Source organism: Telmatherina bonti (genome assembly GCF_933228915.1).
Source record: "Telmatherina bonti genome assembly, chromosome: 23".
Taxonomy (NCBI): Eukaryota; Metazoa; Chordata; class Actinopteri; order Atheriniformes; family Telmatherinidae; genus Telmatherina; species Telmatherina bonti.
This window is the reverse complement of record NC_136632.1, coordinates 16,996,798-17,015,461: the sequence shown is the minus strand read 5'-3', so window position 1 is coordinate 17,015,461 and position 18,664 is coordinate 16,996,798. Positions and strand designations below refer to the sequence as shown.

The window sequence follows — 18,664 nt, the reverse complement described above, 5'->3', positions numbered from 1 at the left end:
TGTTTATAACTACTGGACCGGACCAAAGGGAGAGAGACAGGAGAGGAAAATGATGAGAAGTGGGGAAAAAAAAGGGAAAGAGGATGGGGGAAAAGAAAAAAAGAATAAAAAGAGTGGAGAAAGAAGAGAAAAAGGGAGAACAGAACAAGCAGAAAAGTAGAAAACAAGCAAATACCACACAACCTCAACACACAAACTAAGCATCATCTGCACATTTAGAGAAACATGAAGTATCTAAAGGTTCAAAGAAAACAACAGAAGGAGAAAGCAGTGTATGTGCAGGGGTGTGGCTGTGTTTACTCATATTTTGAGTGTGTGATGCTTGTCTGTACTGGTAGAAATATTGGAGAACTTTGTGTTGATGCAGCTTGGAGCATGTTGTAAATGGGTGCAATTCCTGTAAAGTGGCTAAATGATTATGTAGCTACACATACAGATCATGCAAGTGTCAGAAGCAAACAGTCTGGGTCATTTTTTCAGAAAAAAGATCCGCTGTTACCGGGTAAACTCTATTTTGCAGGGACTATATTTACAATGCTAATATAAGTCATGACAGTTTCGTTACAAAAACAAAAGAAACACCACCATGGTTACGAGTATTTTCTGTAACTTAAAGAGGAGAGTTATCAACATCATCAGTACGATCTTCATTTGGTTCTGCTACTGTGTACCACACACAATTTATTATCATTTTAATGAATATGTTGTTGGTTATAATGTAATCATCTGTCAGTTTGTTTATTGTGTAAATCCTGGTGTTTGCTACAAATAAGAAGCAAATTAATTGTCCATTAAGTACTTAAAAGAGATTTCTTTTGAGTTTCTAACAAATTGTTTGCACAGTCAGCTGATGTTCACATGTCTCACACTCTGCAGGAAACTGTCGGCCAGCACATGTTCCTCATGGTGAGCGCTCTCACACAGCATATCGCCAAAGGGCCGGTGGATAGTGTGACGGAAAAAGCTCTGTACACACTCAGTGAAGACTGGCTGCTGTGGCAGGCTCAAGATTTCAGCTCCCTGGTACGCACAAACACACACAAATAAGGCACCTGAGCCCAAATAGAAGTGTCTTTCCTGTGTGGAGGTTTACATACATTTATACATACATACATGCATGTATGCTTACATACATGCATACATACATAAATACATGCATACATATACACATGCATGGATGAATGGCCTGGATACCTGTCCATGTACCTGCCTCTCACCTAATGATTGCTGGGATCGGCTCCAGCTGCATTGGCTGCACACAATGATTGATAATTTACCACCTCTGTGTGTGTGTGTGTGAGGCTCTTTTGAACAGGTAATGCAGAGCACATTTAATTTAACACAATGTAGCTTTATTTGCAACTTTTATTTTTTGCATAATTACATTTTTAAACCTTGTTGAAATGTTCAGACTGCCAGAAACAGATGATCAGATTGCTAAATCTACAGCATAATACAAGGATTTTGTTGTAAATAGACTTCAAGGAACTCAGCTCACTCAGTCTGCGAAGCAGGAAGGAACAATCTTGCTTCAAAAATTAAGACTGAAAATGACCCAATATTGTTTTACATCTGTGATAGATTTATTTAGTGGTGACAGAAATTGTGACTCTCGAGCCATTTAGCATCAGTGGTGTATATATACGTACGTATGCTTTTTCTTTCATAAATTTCCTACCAAGGTGCGATCTTCTCTGTTCTCTTTTTTCCGTCTCTCCACTACTTCCCTGACTTGACGCACAGCACAGCAACCATGACAATTTTATTCCAATCTAACAAACAACTATCGCACTTTTCTGTTCATTACCATTCATTAGATGCTGTGGGCATCGTTCTCTAAAGTGTCGATGGAACTAAGATCGATACAAGCTTTTATTCTCCACACCTCTCTGGAAAAGAAACTGCAGCTCATGTTGTTGTGAGGCTGTGATAACTAAAGTGAATAACGGTGGTTTTTCCTCTTTTGTGGGCCTGTTTCTAGATGAATCAGTGCGGACTATGCAAGCAGTGCATTCACATATTAATTCTGGCGTAGAGTCACTAATCTGTATTTGTCTGAGTGTATAAATGATGAATGAATTGTGACATAAGGACATAAATAAAAAATAAAGTAAAAATTCTGGTGTGCATGTTGTTTTTGCTAGTAATAAGAAAATGAGCAATCTGTGGCTTCCGTGTTTCTGTTTCCAGAAGCTGAAGGTGCTGTTTGGGGTTGGCAGCGATAGTGAGGTAAGTGAGCCTCTTGAAGTGGACGCGCTCAGCTGTGACACCGTGGAGCAGCTCAAAGAGAAAATCCTGACCGCTTTCAAGGCTAAGTTTGGCTTCCCCTACAATATCACCCTCCGAGATATTTGTGTTGGTAAGTGATTTAGCATGTGATAATCAGACATAACTGCTTTATTTTCATGATTTTTAAATCAGTGTGCTTTAAAATATCTGAAACATCTGTGTCAGAAGTCTTTTTTTTTTGTCATTTTTATTTTTAAAAAAAGACAACAATGTGGATTATATATAATACACACACACAGCTGTGGTGGTTTATGATGCATGACTGTAATTAATCCTCAACAAATATACCATTTTCATCTCTTTCAGCTATATTTGCTAAAAGCTACAGCTGTGTCAGAGAAACTATGAATATGTTGAACCTGAAATTTAGTACTGTAAGACTTATAGGTGTAAATTCTTAGTCATCTATGTCATGATGATCCTGAAAGTTTAAATGAAAGACAACACAACTCAGTGAGTGGTTAATCATGTTCACTATAGAAGGCGTTAAAGTAAGCCTGCTGCCTCCTCCAGACTGTGCTGAATACTTAGTTTCAACACTGGGGTGCACCGGAAACCAACACATAGTGCTTGCTCTTTGACACACACCAACCCACTACAACACAAACTGGATGTCATCAGAACTGTCCCCACCAGGAAGGAAGGAAAAGGAAGGGAAGACAAGTGTTTCAAGAAGCTGGACTTTTGTCAAGTCAGCAAAGAAATCCAGAAATGATTCAGCACCAAACAAGCAATGCTTGTATGATTTAAAACACAACAGTTTAAACTTGTTTACGATTCATTTGAACTAATTTGATTTTACTTAGGTAAATAAAACATTTGGATTTGATCGACAGAGAATAAATAAATCTGACTTAATTTAATCAACATATCTCAAATGTGTTATTTTGACTTTATCAAGAATGGGTTATTGTACATAATACATACAAAGAACACCTAAATAACCTGCGTTTGATTGGAATTGTAAAAGCCATTTTTCTCTTTTTCCCACTAGAGTATGAGAAGGATGGATCATTTATCCCCCTTCAGGAAGTGCATGCCAGCTCTGAGGTTATTGGAGAGGTGACGATGCTCAACACACTGGAGCATTATAAGGTTAGATGTTCTAATAGATTAATAAAAGTTAAAACCACGTATCTTTACATCAGTGACCAAAAACATGAACACGTTGCTATTTTTCTGAAAATGGAATCAGTATGGTGGCTGGGAAGTGCAAAACTAATTAAAATTTCAAAATAAAGTTACATTTAAAAAAACAATTCACAACATAAAAAACAAATTTCAATTTAAAAAACCAAGTTTAAATTTTAAAAAACAAATTTAAATACATTTTAAAAAATTCCCTCTTTAAGAAAAAAATATACATTTTTAAAAACAAAGTTATATTTCAAGAAACATTTTTACATTTTTTAGAAAAAAATTAAATTAAAAAAACAATTTACTATTTGAGGAAACAAATTTATATTTCAGCAAACACTTTTAAAAGAGCCGAGACAGTTTGCAATTGGCAGAACACATTTATAAATCCCGAAACAACTTAACAAAAGGCAGCTCTACACGGAAAGGGAGGGACTTAAACACCAGAAATGGCACAGTTGTGACATTGTTTCATAGCAGAAACCAAGATTTTGTAGTCTGCTTGTGAGAGAAGAGTCAGTAGTGTAGTGATTTAAACACAGGGCTTTGGTGCAGTTGTTTGCAGGGTTCAATACCTGCTTTACTATGTTGAAAAATCATTTCAGATTGTTGCGCTTTTTCTTCTTACTGTCATATGTAAGTTGCTTTGGATAAAAGCATCAACTAATGACAGTAGAATAGAATATTTTGCCCTTTTTGTGGAGCCAACTTAGGGCATTTTACACCTTTATGCCAAAAAAAGTCATGAAATGTCCCTAATTTGTATTGTCAAAATGCTAATTAGGCTTATTTTATGATGTTTTTGGCATCTGGACCACATTGGACTAGGTCCTGACAAAAACCTACACTTAAAAACTTAACTTTCTCTTCAAACCTGGACTGAAATATCACAAATAGAATAAAGGTTTCACAGATCAGAAACTCAAATCTGAAAAATAATAAGTCATTTAGCTGATGCTTTTATCCAAAGCGACCTACATATGACAGTAATAAGAAGAAGCACTGATCTGAGCAATGATCTGACAAGATTTGTCAAAATGAAAAAAACAAGTGTTGAACCCACAAACTGCACCACAGCCCTGTGATTAAATCACGACACAACTGACTCTTCTCCCACAATGATACCACAAAATCTTGGTGTCTACTATGAAATGGTTTTTCAAATGTAATTTTGTTTTTGAATTTTGAAAGGTGTTTTTTGAAATTTTAATTTGTTTTGCACTTCCCAGTCACCATAAATCAGAGATGAGCATCTTTCCTTACTCTGTTTTCAAGTTTGGGCTTTCTTTCTGGTACCAGCAAATTGAATTTGAGCTGATGGATTCATGTTAGTGGGAGGAAATGGAAAGCTCATCTGAGTCTCACTTTGTCATCACAGCTTGTAAGAACAGAGTATTTTCATATGAAGAACAAAAAAACTGATGCAGAGAGTGGTTTTTAATGGCTCCATAATGGGATCATGGATCATCTTTCTCTGGGAAAGAGAGACTCTTGAATCTGAGTTTTATCACAGCCGGGTGATCTGCACTGTGACAGCCAAATTGTATCATCTTATTTTACATCTCCTCAGTTCCCAGATGTTTCCTGGCTGGTAAGAGGGGAAACAGATGCACTACACAGATTAAAATATGGGGCATTTCCAATTTCTCTTCATGTTTTCTAATGAACTTGTAAAATGGGTTACTTTAAACATTTGCTTTAGTAAGTATTTGTGTAAGGCTCCATATGGCCACGTTGTGAATGAACACAGCCAACTGTGCGTCGACTTCTTGGACCTGAGCAGACACCATGAAGATTTCTGATACAGAGAGCAGAGAATATTTGTGAGGCTGCACAATTTAAAAACAAAGACTGTCAGATGTAAACAGATGGTCTAATGGCAAAATACATGCATGTATGTCTCTTTAACGTGTCACATCAGTTGGTGCATTAACGTCTGTTCTCCTGTAGGTTACTGATGGAGCAACGATTAAAGTGCTTTCAAAGAAAACTCATCGTCCTCTGAGCCCACAGGGGAGTTTGAAGGGTAAAAAGCTGTCTTCGTAGAGCTGGAACATGTTGTGTTTTTGTTGCCCCAACTTAGTGGTTTTGTTTGTTTTCCTGTAGACGAAGAAAACTTCTGTAGAAAATACTTCCATCTGGTAATGTACCATTTGTTTTACATTTGTAAAAGTGAATCATATAATCAGTTTGTTCATTTGCTGACTCGTGTTCTGATCCAGATTGATCCAGATGTAGACGAAGACCAAGGGAAGAGCCCAGAGAGGAAGAAGTTAAAAGTGAAAGAAGTGCATCTCACCAAACTTGTCTCCACCAAGGCAAGAGGAACCGAGAAGTCACATGGCTTCATTTTGCTGATACAATCTGATACAATCTGTAGCAGAACTGATACCAGAATATCTGTCTCTTATGTGGTCATTTTTCACATTTCCCACTTGACATCAGTGTTAAAATGGTCATATGATACTTTACACCTTGCAGACAATTCAAAGTACATGGATAGAATTTATCATTTTTATCCTAAATATTGAAGTGTATGATTAACATATATATATATATATATATATATATATATATATATATATATATATATATATATATATATATATATATATATATATATATATATATTTAGTGTAATGACTTAACTGCTTTCCGTATTGAGGACAGAAGAAGAAGAAGAAAAATAGATGACTGGATAGTCCTGCAGAGAGTTAGGCAATGAATAAAATTTAGACTAACTTTGAACCTGAAGCTAATCCAGTCACCTTCTCTTTCTCTAAAAGGTTGCAGTGCATTCATTTGTGGAGAACCTCTTCAGGTCCATCTGGGGGATGTCACAAGGCAAAGCTCCACTAGCTGTCAAATTCTTCTTTGACTTCTTGGATGCACAAGCAGACAACATGAAGATCTCCGACCCAGATATTCGGCACATCTGGAAGACCAACAGGTAAAGCCGGGTCTCACTGTGAAAGGTCAAAATAAATCCAAGGTCTTCTGATGTCATAACCCCGACAACCTGTTTCCCGCTCTGTTGTGATCCTTCTTCCATTACCAGTTTGCCACTTCGTTTCTGGGTCAACATCCTGAAAAACCCGCAGTTTGTTTTTGACATGGAGAAGACTCCACATTTGGACGGCTGCCTGTCAGTCATCGCTCAGGCCTTCATGGACTCTTTTTCTCTCAGTGAGATGCAACTGGGGAAGGTAGAGTGCAATATAAATCTAATAAGAAGCACAGGAAGAATCCTGACAAAGCAGAACTGGTTTAAATCATGCAACAGATTCTCTGCTACATTGAGGTCTGATGTTTGAGTCAGTTTTTCTCACAAACTTAAACATTTCCCTTAAAACAACTTAAACGCTTCTTTAGCATTGTGTTTGTCCAGCGGTCTCCAACTCAGCCCCTTGAGAGCTACCGTCCTGCAGGTTTTAGTGTTTCCCCGGTACGACCTGCTTCATTCAAATGAAAAAGTCCCCAAACAACTTATCATCTTCTGCACTTGCCTTAATGATCCATTGATTTGGGTCAGGTGTGTCACAGTGGGAAAACGCTAAAAACCTGCAGGATGGTAGCTCTGGACTGGAGTTGCAGACCCCTGTGTTTGAAGGTGTTTTCCTGTCAGAAGGTAAACTTCCACCTCATTTTAAATCAATAAGAATGAAACATCTTTTCCCCGATAATTTCGTATCAATCATCACCAGTTTCCCAGTCACTGCCTATGAAAAACATCCAGCAGCATGATGCTGCCACCACCATGCTTCACTGTGGGGATGCTGTTCTCAAGATGCAGAAATTATTATGTGATTATTATTTATGGCCAAAAAGTTCAGTTTTTGTCTTATCTCACCAGAAGACCTTCCAAATATTTTAGGGGTCTCCCAGTTTCCCTCTGGCCACTTCTCCCATCATTCCAGTTCTGTGGAGTGTACAACTTATGAAGGTTCAATGAACCGATAGTCACTGCTGTGGAAACTTCCAGCTCTTTCAAAGTTACTCTTTGTTGCCTCTCTGCACTTCTTGCCGGGTCTGGAAGAGAAAGCTTGGCGTGGGTGTCAAGGTTGTTTTTTTTTGTTTTTTTTTTCCATTTTTAACACAACAGTGGACACCTATTTAAAGGCTATTTTCTAGTAAATTCATAAGTAAGGATGGTATATTTGCAATTTGCCACTTCAATGGACATTAGGAAAAATATATAATTCATATATACACAAACACACAACATACTTGACCTCAGCCGTTAACAGGACACGAAAATGATACTAGTCCATTTTTAAAGAATATTTCTATAACATAAATATGACCATATATTTTTTTTTTTATAAATATTGCCATAAAATAGATAAACTGAATAAAAAGTAGAATATTTAAGAGAAAGGAGTTTCTGTACATGTCTGTAGAAGTAAAATATTGCATATGAAAAGATGTGGCAGCTGTAGTTTTAACTGTGATCACTTAGATTGAATACAGGTGAACTTTATTAAACTTATTATCTGACTGTGATGGTAACTGGTGGCATCAGAGCTTATTCAGGGGCTTCATCGCAAACAGGAGAAATCCATATTACCACTTTTCTCCTTCTTAAAATGATAGGTTTTTAATTTCACTTCACCACATTAGACTTTGATTTTTTTTGAATAAAAGAAAAGTCTCTACAAAAATCGAATATAAATGGCAGGATTTAGCATAGACAGGAAAAAAATAGGATTATCAGGTGAACTTCTGCAAGCCCACTGCAATTTTCTTCTCATACAATGTTGACCATGTTCTGCTGTGTTCCAGCATGCACCAACCAACAAGTTGCTCTACGCCAAAGACATTCCCAAGTTCAAACAGGAAGTGAAGATGTATTACAAATACATCGGAGAGCTGAAACCAATCACAGAATTGGAATTCAAGGAATTCCTGCAGGGAGAATCAAAGGTAAAACTTATTAAGTTTCATTAAAATCATCATGAACATGAATGTCAGCAGGTCTGGTCTTTCAGTGATTTCTTTAAACTGTAAATTGCTTTTTTTTTTTTTTTTTTTTTAACAGAGCAGTGTACCTGTAAAACTTTGTAAACCAAAAGAATTGTGCACATTTTAATTAATTCATTACTTTTCTATACTTGTTCCAGTGGGTTAGGGGGCTTGAGCACGTCCCCACTACATTTATATTGTTATATAGTGTCTATGGTCCTCGGCTGTGGAACAGCCTTCCTGAGGGCCGCTGGGAGTGTTGATATCTTTTACAGGCAACTTAAAACTTACCTTTTTAGTAAAGCTTTTTGATTAATCATTTTTCAAGTCATAAATGTTTTTATTATTTATTATTTTTACTACATGTTAACTATTATATGTTTGTATTTATTTAAATCTTGCAATCTTGTTTTATTGTTTTTATTAGTCTTTTATAGGACTATAATATATCTTTAATATATTTTCAGTGTTTAATAGGCTGGTTCATGTCATTTTTCATAAACTAATGAATCTGCCCCAAAGAAAACACTAAAAGCTCAAAGTCGATTGTACAGCCTCATATGAAAACCTGCAGTCTGCTCTAAATGGTTTTTGGAACCCTATATATGACTATTTTTTTGTTTTAGAAACATGAAAATGAGTTCAATGAAGCTGCAGCCCTGAAAGAAATCTACAAATTCACACAGCGGTACTTCACAGAGGTCAGTGCTTCTTCGCAGTTTTTCCTAGACTTCTTTACCTTCATGTTTTCTAATGTGCGACGATTTTCTCTTCGGTACAAAATCAAACTTAATTTGTGTGTCAACAGCTGTCGGTACTTGATATACATTTTTGTTGCACACGTTTTCCCATCCAATATTTTTGGGTAATTTACTAAACAATGTTTAATCAGGCTGAAATTGTGGGGAAAAACTTGAGAAACTTTGAGCTACAGTGATGAAATATTGAGACAGAAAATTAGCTTAATTAATCTTATCTCATCCGCCTCTTTTTTTTTAAACAACTTAAAGAGGGAGTTTCAACATGCTAGAAGTGTGTTGTGGCTTCTGATCTGATTATTTGTCTTTCACTTATCACTGCCGTTTTTCCTCATTGCATCTGAAATGTTGACAGAATTCTCTTGTAAACTGCTCGTCAGACGTTGAGTAGTTTGCTTGATTCGCAGCCTGTCATCATTTTAGCCGTGTGTTTGTGATTCACATGTTCAGTTTGACTTGAACTGAAAAGCGGTAAAACATTTTTAATTACTGCTCATTTTTGGAAAATAAACTTTTAAAAGTGACACTATTTTGTGTATTTTGTGCAGATCAAAGAGAAGCTGGACCAAAATGGTGCCCCTGCTGAGCTGAAAGAGCAACTCCAACATGTTAAAGAATCATTTGAAAGACTGAAAAGCTGTTCCTGGAACTGAGTCATCTGCTCCTTAAGCTCATGAACTTTGACAGAAGTCGTCGAACAGCGGTAGGACTGATGAGGCAGCATTTGCCATCCGGCTTCTAACATGGAGCCGACTTTCCCGTTCTGTGAAATAATTCAGGGGAATTTTTGAGAGGTCTCAGGTAAAGTCGAGAAATTAAAATTGGAAAATTGAATATCGGGATTTTTTTACTTCACAATTTTAAAATAGATTTTTTTTGTTTAAAAAAAATATCCTTTTTATTTTTTTTTTCTTTTTAAATAAAAAAAAAAAAAAAAAACCATTATAAAATTAGTCATTTTTGTTTTTATTGATCTTTTTGTCTTCTTGGGCAATATAGCAGCAGAATGATGGTCTGGCGACTGTGTTGTTTTTTTCCTCATTAAAATCAAGAAAATGATGAGCAAAAAAAGTTTTGTACATTTTTTTTTGTTTTTAAAGAATAGTGAGAATTGCACTAAAAAAATCGGAATGGAATCGGGACGAAAGCACATGGTCACAGCCCTAGTCTCTGGGTTTTCTAAGTTAGCGCTGCAAAGAGCGATGTTTTTGCCACATCAATAATGTCTAAAGTGAGACAGCTTTTATAAATGAACATTATCACGGAACAGATTAGTCTCTAAAGGATTTTCACTTCCAAGATTTCAAGTGTACACTGGAAAAAACAGGACATTTATGATCCCACACACTCTAAAGCAAAGACAACTGATTTCTTAATATTTCAATGTGTATTTTACAGTTTTTAGTGTTTTTACAGCACCTTTTGTTACAATGGCTTAAAAATCAATAGAAAATTTAACCTGAGAACAACTTTTTTTTTTTTTGTTGCATCACAACATTTGGGGGACATGTAAACTGAAGATAATATAAATATGCACAATCCATCTGTCCTATCACTCCATCTTAATAACGGCATACCAATAAATGCTTTTGTATGCATAAAATCATCTCTGAAATAAGTTGCAGGGGTCAGAGGTCTGGCTGGGAAGTTGCATTCCTTTCCTTTTGCACCAGAGATCCTAGTTCTTCCAGCTGCTGTTGCTGAGCACTTTCCAGATTCTCCAGCCTCCGACGTAGCAGAGAGAACTCGCCGTCCTGCAGCACAGAAAAGATGTTCAGAAACATCGGGACACTTTGACCGTCTTTGTTCCGCATGCGCTGACACTAAACACAGGCCTTGTTTTTATTTTGCATCCTGAGATTCCTACATGGTTTTACTGCTCCATTTCTCTGCAACCACTCTCATGCAAACCCAGTTTTTCACATTTAAGAAGAGGATGCTGTGACTTGCAGATCTAATCATCTCATATTTTATTTCCAACAGAACATAAACAGCAAAGTGAAAATCTGAATTTATGTTGAATTTGATGCAAGTAAGGCATATAAAAAGTGTCAGAAAAAGGCCAACGAAAGGCTGAAAAAGTAACTGGAGGAGTATCTGATCACCAATTAGATTAACTGGCAAAGTTTCATTTGCATTGCTGGGAAGAACAAGAGCATTTATGCCCAGTCATGTTTATTACTAGAAAATTCTCAGGACTTTAAAGATCCCACCACCTACAATATATAGTCTGAAAGGATTTAGAGAACTAGGAGGGCTCTTTGTGTGTATGAGACAAGGCAAAGATCAAGCCAGGATACTTTGAGTTCTCAGCTGGAACTGTGTTAAAACCAGACATGATTCTTCACTGGAAACCACTATAATCGACTCAGGATGTCTTTCAGAAAACACCATTTATGAACAAAGCTCACTCTCTCTTCTACACACACATCTGTGAAGCCTCCATCAGTGCTGAAAGAGTTCTAGGAGCCGTTTACGGCTCTTTCAGGGATAGGCCTTGCACATTTCATTACATTACTGCATCCATTACAACGCATGGCTTCACAGGAGAATAGTCTTGATGTGAACTGGTCTGCGTGCAATCAAATTCTAAATGAGCCAAGATTTTCCACGTGCGATTCTCAGAGGATTTTTCCCCGTTGCTCAGCCTGCTACAATACCTGTCCAGTGTAAAGCTTACCGGGTCATTACATAACAGCCCTTCTGACCCAATGAGTGGGAAAGGAGAAGGCGAGGAGGTCAGGAGGGCGGGGCCTCCACTGAAAGGACCCTGGCCTCCCAGGAGGAGTCGTCGAAACTCATTGTGTCGTCGCTGCAGCTCCTTCAACCGTCGGTGGAGCTGAGCGTGCTCCTCTGAGAATGCTGAACGCCTGCAGTAAAGGAGAAGTTTCGATTCGTTAACTGATCCGTCCGGGATGGCTGCTTCATAAACTGTCTAATACAGATAAGAATCAGTCATAACAAGGAAAGTCGGAGCCCAACCAGGTTTTTGTGAAGTGATAAAAGGTGACATTTACTTTTTAGCTGCTGCAGCTTCCAGTTCCAGCTCTTCAACTTTGGCCTCCAGCAGCTGGATCTTATCCTGGAATCTCTTCTCTTTGTTTTCTGTCTGATTTTTCCTCTACACAACAGAAACATCTGTATCAAGAACTGTGTGAAAATGACAGCTTGTAGATGTTAGAGCAGTGGAGGAAGTGCAGGAGCCATACCTTTTTCTGGGCCACTGCTGCTCTCTGCAGTTTCTCTTTGACCTGAGAGTATTTCTGCTGCAGCTCAGCCTCTCGCTCCTGCAGCTTGTGCTTCTCTTCCAACCACTCCACTCGACGGTCCTCCACCAACCTGAAGGAAGAAACCAGACTGTTTCAGACAAGGTGCGGATGGAAACTAGACCTTTAGAATTGATCAGACTGAACCTCTCTGCCTCATGTTGGCTCCTCTCGGCCTGGGCCCGGGATGTCCTCAGCTCTTCTCTGATTCTGTCCAGTGATTCTTTCAGTCGCTGGTTTGACTCCATCAGGTCACTTTCAGAGTGCGACAGTGCACCCAGCTGGACGCCAAGCTCTTGGTTGTGCTGTAATGTGAAACAAACATACGAATTTATTGATGGTGAAAAGAAACAAAGAAAAACAAACGGCTAAAATAATTTTTGACTTGCCCTTTGTAGGTCAGCAATCTCTGCTTTCTGTCTCTCAAGCTCCTCCAGCTGTGAGCTCTGCTGCTGCATTTTAGTTCTAAGAAACAAAACATATCAAAGCAGGATCTAGCTGAACTTCCTTTTAACTTCAACTGCCATGTAGAAACAAGTCTTTGCACCTTGGGTAAAATGATGCATAAATTTATGCTAACAGCAAACCACAAAATGGGAACAGAAATTAGCAAAGGAACATTGAAAAAAAACAACAGCAACAAAGCCTTTCTGCACTTTAACAGATCAGACCACAGAGAGCAGCAGCTGCTATCTGCAGTGCACCACTTCGCAGCGTCCTCTTTGATGTCTTCCAAATCTGTTTCATTTATTTTACAGTGACTTTTGTAGGCAGACAACGTGGAACATTCTCAGATCTCTCGGAGTTAAGCAGATCAAAAAGCTGACCTTAGGTTCTGCAGCTCTCTGCGGGCCGACTCTTCGCCTTGCTGAGCACTCCGGAGACGCTCCTCCCACTCCTCCTTCAGAGCCTGATCTGAAGCATCCTGCAGCGCTCTCTGCTGTTCAAGTGCAACCAGGCGGTTCTCCAGCTCCAACCTGACGTGTGGCATATGAGAAGGTTAAAAATGCTCTAAAAGTTTTATCTATACAGAAATTACTAGGGAAAAAAAACTACAACTGAACTAAAATACATTGTTTTCTCTCCAAACAAACATACTAAACCCTGATTCTCACTTTTCCTCATGCAGGGTTGCTATTTTGGAAAACTCCTCCTCCCTGGCAACCTGCACCTTCCTGACCATCTCTCTCTCTTTTTCCACCAGAACTTCTTTGTGTCTTTCCACAGTCGTCTTGAGCACCTCCACATCTGCTTGCAGACCTGAAACAAGAACAACGAGGAGCCTGAGGGTGATGCATGATACCGAATCATGTCTGTAACATGAAGACTACAAGGTGCCTTTGTGAACAAAGTGAGTTTGGTGTATTTTATACTAACATATGTAATATATACACATGTATATATTTAATGCTTTAATGATTCAGTGTGGTTGAACTTCAGTTGATGTAGTTATAGCTCAATCTGACCATTTATTTGGACCTCTACTATAAAGTACATATACAGTATACAGGAGGGTTTTTGGGTTATGCACCTAACTTATATGTGAGGTCCAATACTGAAAATGTCCAGTGAGAGAAACTTGTGGAAATAATGATAAAGAGCTCTTAAAAAAGAGGATAACAAAGTCTGGAAATACTGTAACTAAATATAGACATGAAAGAACCCTGATTTCTTGAATTTTTGTTATAAATGTGACCTTTAGGGAAGTACAGCATGAATCCAGCAGAGACATTTATGACTGACTTCATATAAATCTTTCTCTGTAAGAGAAACTCAAATAATGAGACAAGCAGAAGTTAAACATTTGTGGTGTGTGTGTGTGTGTGTGCATATGTGAGAAAGAAGGATTCCTACCATCAATCTGCCCCTGCAGTGTGTCCCTCTCCCGCTCCAACTCTCCTTTAGAGCGAGCACATTCCAGCTTGACATTGGCTACCTCCAGTTTATGTGAATGCTTCAGGCTGTCGATCTGGAACCAATTAAAAAAATGTTTATCATATTAAACCGACTTCCTATTCGCACTCTTCAACATGTGAAGCGAGAGATTCTGATTACAAATAAAACTAAACATTCAGCAGTGTCTGAATTTATAAAGCATGGATTAAAGTACCCCTCCTACTCAGCTGAGAGGATGGATGTTGATCTGATCTTTGCTTGAGTGGCATACCTGACAGGTGAGGGAGTTGACTTCTCTCTCGGCTTTGTGCAGTCGTCCCGTGAGCTGACTGTTCTGTTCGTGGCTGAGGTGAAGCTCGCTCTCCATCCGCTCCAGCTGAAGACGCAACGACTGACGCTCTGCCTGTCACAGCAACATCCATTCAGATCCATCAAACACTGAAGTAATAACGACAAAAGGTTTTATTGCAAGTAACCATGACAACAGGACAGCAGTTATATCACCTCCAGCGACTTCACTGCAGCCTGAGACTCGGTCAGCTGTCTGATCTGGATGCGCTGGACATTCTCAGCCTGCTGGCCTGAGTTGTCTTTCTGGGCTCGGAGCTCGGCCACCTCCGCCTCCAGGCTTTTCAGCCGCAGGTGGAGCTGGGCTTTCTCCCTCAGCAGAGCCTCCACACGCTTCCCATCACGCAGCGTGTCCGAACTCTGATACTGAGCCACCAAATCCTCCCTGTCCTTCTCCAGACGAGATATCTGACAGCAGAGCATCACAACTTTGAGAAACCTTCTTCTACTCATTGAGATATTAAGATGCGAACCAATTAAAATCATGCCACACGCACGCACACCCACCTCCGCCTCATAACGGATTCTCCTCTCCTCCAGCATACGAGTATGCTCTTCTCTCTGGTGCTCAAACTGGGATTTGATGAAGGTGTACTCATACCGCAGCTTGTTGTACTCAGACCTGTACTTCTCCGCCTCCTACACAAAAATCGCACACCACATTATCAGCTAATCAGGGAAAGACGAGCAATCAAGCAGAGAACATGAAAGCACACTTCCAATTGATTTTCAGCGCAGCTCCGTGTTCATATCTTAACTGATGCTGTGGATTTAACACTCACAGCTGCTCACACCTTATGTAGTTTATTTCCTTTAAAACATATTTGATGCGCATGAAAGCAGATTATATGGGCAGATTTGGCACTACTGTGTTTGAATGAGTGTACAAAGGCATCATGCAACAGTGACGTGGATCAGCTATCAGTGTTTCCTCAACCGTTAGACAGCTCAAGTTTGAGAATGCAACATGACTTCATAGCTGATTTTAGCTATCAGACAAAGTTTAAAAAAAAAAAAAAAAAAGGAAATAATTATTGCTATTAATGGAATCCATGCATTTGTATCCTCATGCTTTGACCTCACAGAGCGTACTAAATGCTGCAGCCTGCCTACTGACTAAAATAAACGGTGTGAGCAAATGACCCCTCTCTTGTGCACCGTACAGTGGCTTTCTGTGAAATTGAAGGTTTTGCTGATTGTTTTTGTGTTTGCACTCTATGGACCTATTTTATTTGAGTGAGTTGTTGTCTATACAATCCACCCAAAGCCCTGAGGTCAGCTGACCTGCTCCTATTAGCTGTCCGTGAAGCCAGACTAAAAACCAGAGGTGATGGAGTCTTGTCTGTCCTGTCCTGTCCTGTCCTGTCCAGAACATGGAACAGTCTGCCTCTGTCTATCAGCTGTTTTCAGTCTAGTCCAGTCTCTCTGGAATTCAATGGCAGGTAAATACCTTGGCTTCTTATTATTATATATGATTATATGTATGTGATTCCAGTTGTTACTGTGAAGCACTTTGTCTTGTTTTTTTTAAATGGGCAAATATAAATACATTTAAATTGAATTTTGTCATGTTTATCATAGTCTTACTGTAAAGATGTGATCATTAGGACACAGATAACTACAACAAAGTTTATGAATACATGATTTTTAGGTTAATATTTTCATCCAGTTGGTTAAATCTCCTTGTATGTTACATGTATGAAATCAGCACTAAAACTGACATGGATACCGTGTCTATTTGAATCATCAATCTTTACCCCAGCAGTCCTTTTAAGTGTTTATGTTGGTTCAGCTACAGTCAAATATAAGAGAAAAAGCTTAAGCTGTTTTTTTGTTTATTTTATTTTATTTTTTTTAATTTATTTCTCAGAATTTAGTTTTATGGACACACAGACGCTCCATGATTGTTTCAAGAAATGTTTTAGTCTTACATGCTTTAAGAATTTTACTTTTTTTTAAACTTTTTTAAAAAAGTAAAGACTGACCAATTTGAAACTGAAAAATGGCTGCTGTACCTCTTCCAGCTTGCTGAACCTCTCTCTCACAGGCGCCTCCATTTCTTGCTGCACCTGAGCTCTGAGTAGTTCTAGCCGCTGAGGAGTCATCACCTGAACAGATGATGCACATATAAAAAAAAAAAAAAAAAAAGTGGGATGGCTAAATTTATTTAAAAAGTTAAGCAAGAAATAAATATGTCTACACTGTTCAGATTTGTAAAAGCAGGCACCAACCACTGGATAATCAAGTTCAGGTACAAATTTTTAAAATGATACAAAAAAAGCAAAGTGCACCTGCAGTCGGAGCTCCTCCAGGTCTCTGGTTTTGTCCAGTAACTCTCCTCGCAGCTCCGCCAGCAGCAGCTGCAGTTTCTCCTGCTGAGACTGTTTGTCACTCAGCAGGCGCTTGAGTTCACCCTGTGCCCGTGTGAACTCATCCTGCAGGCTGCAATAATAAGGACAAAATAAAAATAAGAAAAGACAGTAAAACATTACTACATAATAAAAAGTCTAATTATTCAATATTTTGTACCTGGTGTGTTCAGCCTTGAGTGTCTGGTAGTTGGTCCTGTGATTTTCACATTTGATCCTCTCATCAATAAGCATCTTCTGAAGCTCCATCTCTGCTCCACCAAGTCCAGCAGACAACCCCAGCATGGCTGCAGACTTCCCTATTCCAGGTTCCAGGTTCGGGACTTGAGTGGAAGAGGTCATTTCACTTTTGCAGGAGCAGACAGAAAGCGGGGTAACAAAAGAAAACTGGAAAAACTAAACAAAGCTATTAATATCTCTGCACAGAATGGTTACTCACAATGAGTTCTATGATTTCCAAAGAGGGAGGGGGCTAAAAAAAAAAATCTTATATCACTCTTGTGACTTGTAGTTAAGAGATTATGAAGACAAAAAATTGACCTTAGCTTTGTTGTCAGTTAGTAACCATGGCTGCTGTAAAAAGAGTCCCCAAGCCACTTGTTATAATAACCTCTTGGCTGTCAAGGCAATGCTCGGAATCAGTCTCAAGTGATTAAAGCTCCTCTCTGGCAGCTGGCTCTGTTATCTACAAACACAGTCTGTGTGATTGTAACCATTGTGGGTTGATCGGAATAGATAAGGCAGCAGGATGCTTGCGACAAATATCGCAGCACAAAGTGTCACATATTGCCTTCAGATTCTGCAGAATAGTGAAATTAAAATATGAACCGAGTACACTTCAAGGAGGTTTGTCCTTTCAAAACACAAACTATACACAAAACAACGTTCTTACCGTGCATGCTGGGTTACCGTGTTTCACAATTAACACCTTTAAAAGACTTAATCTAAACTGAAACAGGTGATGATGGTCAAGTTTAGGAAAACAGTCTCGATCTATCCCGGATTGTTTTTAAATGTCGCGCCCCCACGTACCAGTCGCATAGTATGCTAACTACTCAGTTATGGGACACTGTTCATTTGCTATTTTCTTTTAAAGGTAGTCATTCCCAGTTTAAATATTAATTATTAATACGGACTGTTGTGTTTTAGTACACACACACACACACACACACAAACTAAATCATTCAATGCAGGGAATTTAATATATACCAACAAGCTAACTTCAAATTGAGCTAACTAGCATAGCTAACGTAATGTACGAGCTGGTGCGTACAGGTTTGAACATTAACCTATTATGAAAGGCTATAATGCAAGTTATTGGTTTTTTGTTGGGGGGTTTTTTCTTACAAATTCGGGGAATTGGGCGAGAAAAAAAAAACTTGCCTCATGCACTGAAACCCCACTCTTTCCTGCTTTCAGATAGCTAGCTAGCTAGCTTCGGCTAGCCTTCTGTGTAAACAACACTGTGGAATTATGGGTAAACATTTCTCAGGGCCTGTTTCTCTCACAAAACAGTGTCAAAATATTAGTTATCACGTTTATACAACCTCCTTGTGATTTAGTGTTTAATTATTTATTAATCCAGATACTTCATAATGATTTTGTAATAAATGGATCAACGATGTCTCAACACGTTTAA

The 18,664-nt window shown here is 38.6% G+C and overlaps 2 protein-coding genes across 3 annotated transcripts in view; one reads left to right on the top strand and one right to left on the bottom strand.

Moving 5' to 3' along the window:
• Positions 1–10,061, top strand: part of plxnc1 (plexin C1) — a 31,100-nt gene extending 21,039 nt beyond the window's left edge. The window contains exons 21-31 of the mRNA XM_079263472.1: positions 877–1,023; positions 2,191–2,359; positions 3,284–3,384; positions 5,377–5,452; positions 5,533–5,567; positions 5,649–5,744; positions 6,213–6,376; positions 6,485–6,632; positions 8,209–8,349; positions 9,015–9,089; positions 9,695–10,061. Coding sequence (XP_079119598.1) covers positions 877–1,023; positions 2,191–2,359; positions 3,284–3,384; positions 5,377–5,452; positions 5,533–5,567; positions 5,649–5,744; positions 6,213–6,376; positions 6,485–6,632; positions 8,209–8,349; positions 9,015–9,089; positions 9,695–9,799 — 1,257 coding nt within the window. The 3' untranslated portion in view covers positions 9,800–10,061. The remainder of the gene's footprint in view (positions 1–876; positions 1,024–2,190; positions 2,360–3,283; positions 3,385–5,376; positions 5,453–5,532; positions 5,568–5,648; positions 5,745–6,212; positions 6,377–6,484; positions 6,633–8,208; positions 8,350–9,014; positions 9,090–9,694) is intronic.
• Positions 10,062–10,567: 506 nt separating this feature from the next.
• cep83 (centrosomal protein 83) lies at positions 10,568–18,431 on the bottom strand. 2 transcript variants are annotated; one of them, XM_079263315.1, is made up of 16 exons: positions 17,465–18,431; positions 17,186–17,371; positions 16,948–17,098; positions 16,672–16,764; positions 15,164–15,295; positions 14,813–15,064; positions 14,580–14,711; positions 14,267–14,381; positions 13,528–13,672; positions 13,240–13,389; positions 12,802–12,877; positions 12,560–12,717; positions 12,356–12,485; positions 12,164–12,267; positions 11,827–12,016; positions 10,568–10,900 (listed from the first exon to the last, which is right to left on the bottom strand). In XM_079263315.1, exons 2-16 carry the CDS (start codon positions 17,365–17,367, stop codon positions 10,775–10,777), a joined length of 2,136 nt encoding a protein of 711 aa, XP_079119441.1. In that variant the 5' UTR covers positions 17,368–17,371; positions 17,465–18,431; the 3' UTR covers positions 10,568–10,774. The 2 variants fall into 2 exon arrangements, with proteins under 2 accessions (XP_079119441.1, XP_079119442.1); XM_079263316.1 differs by having other exon boundaries at positions 17,918–18,431.
• Between the last annotated feature and the right edge of the window lie 233 nt (positions 18,432–18,664).

Excerpts from the sequence above, each read along its gene's own strand:
- cep83 (XM_079263315.1), bottom strand. The coding sequence starts at position 17,367 with ATGACCTCTTCCACTCAAGTCCCGAACCTGGAACCTGGAATAGGGAAG. Across the intron at positions 17,099-17,185 it reads CTCAAGGCTGAACACACCAG|CCTGCAGGATGAGTTCACAC; the intron begins GTACAAAATATT and ends TTATTATTGCAG. Across the intron at positions 15,065-15,163 it reads GAATCCGTTATGAGGCGGAG|ATATCTCGTCTGGAGAAGGA; the intron begins GTGGGTGTGCGT and ends CTCTGCTGTCAG.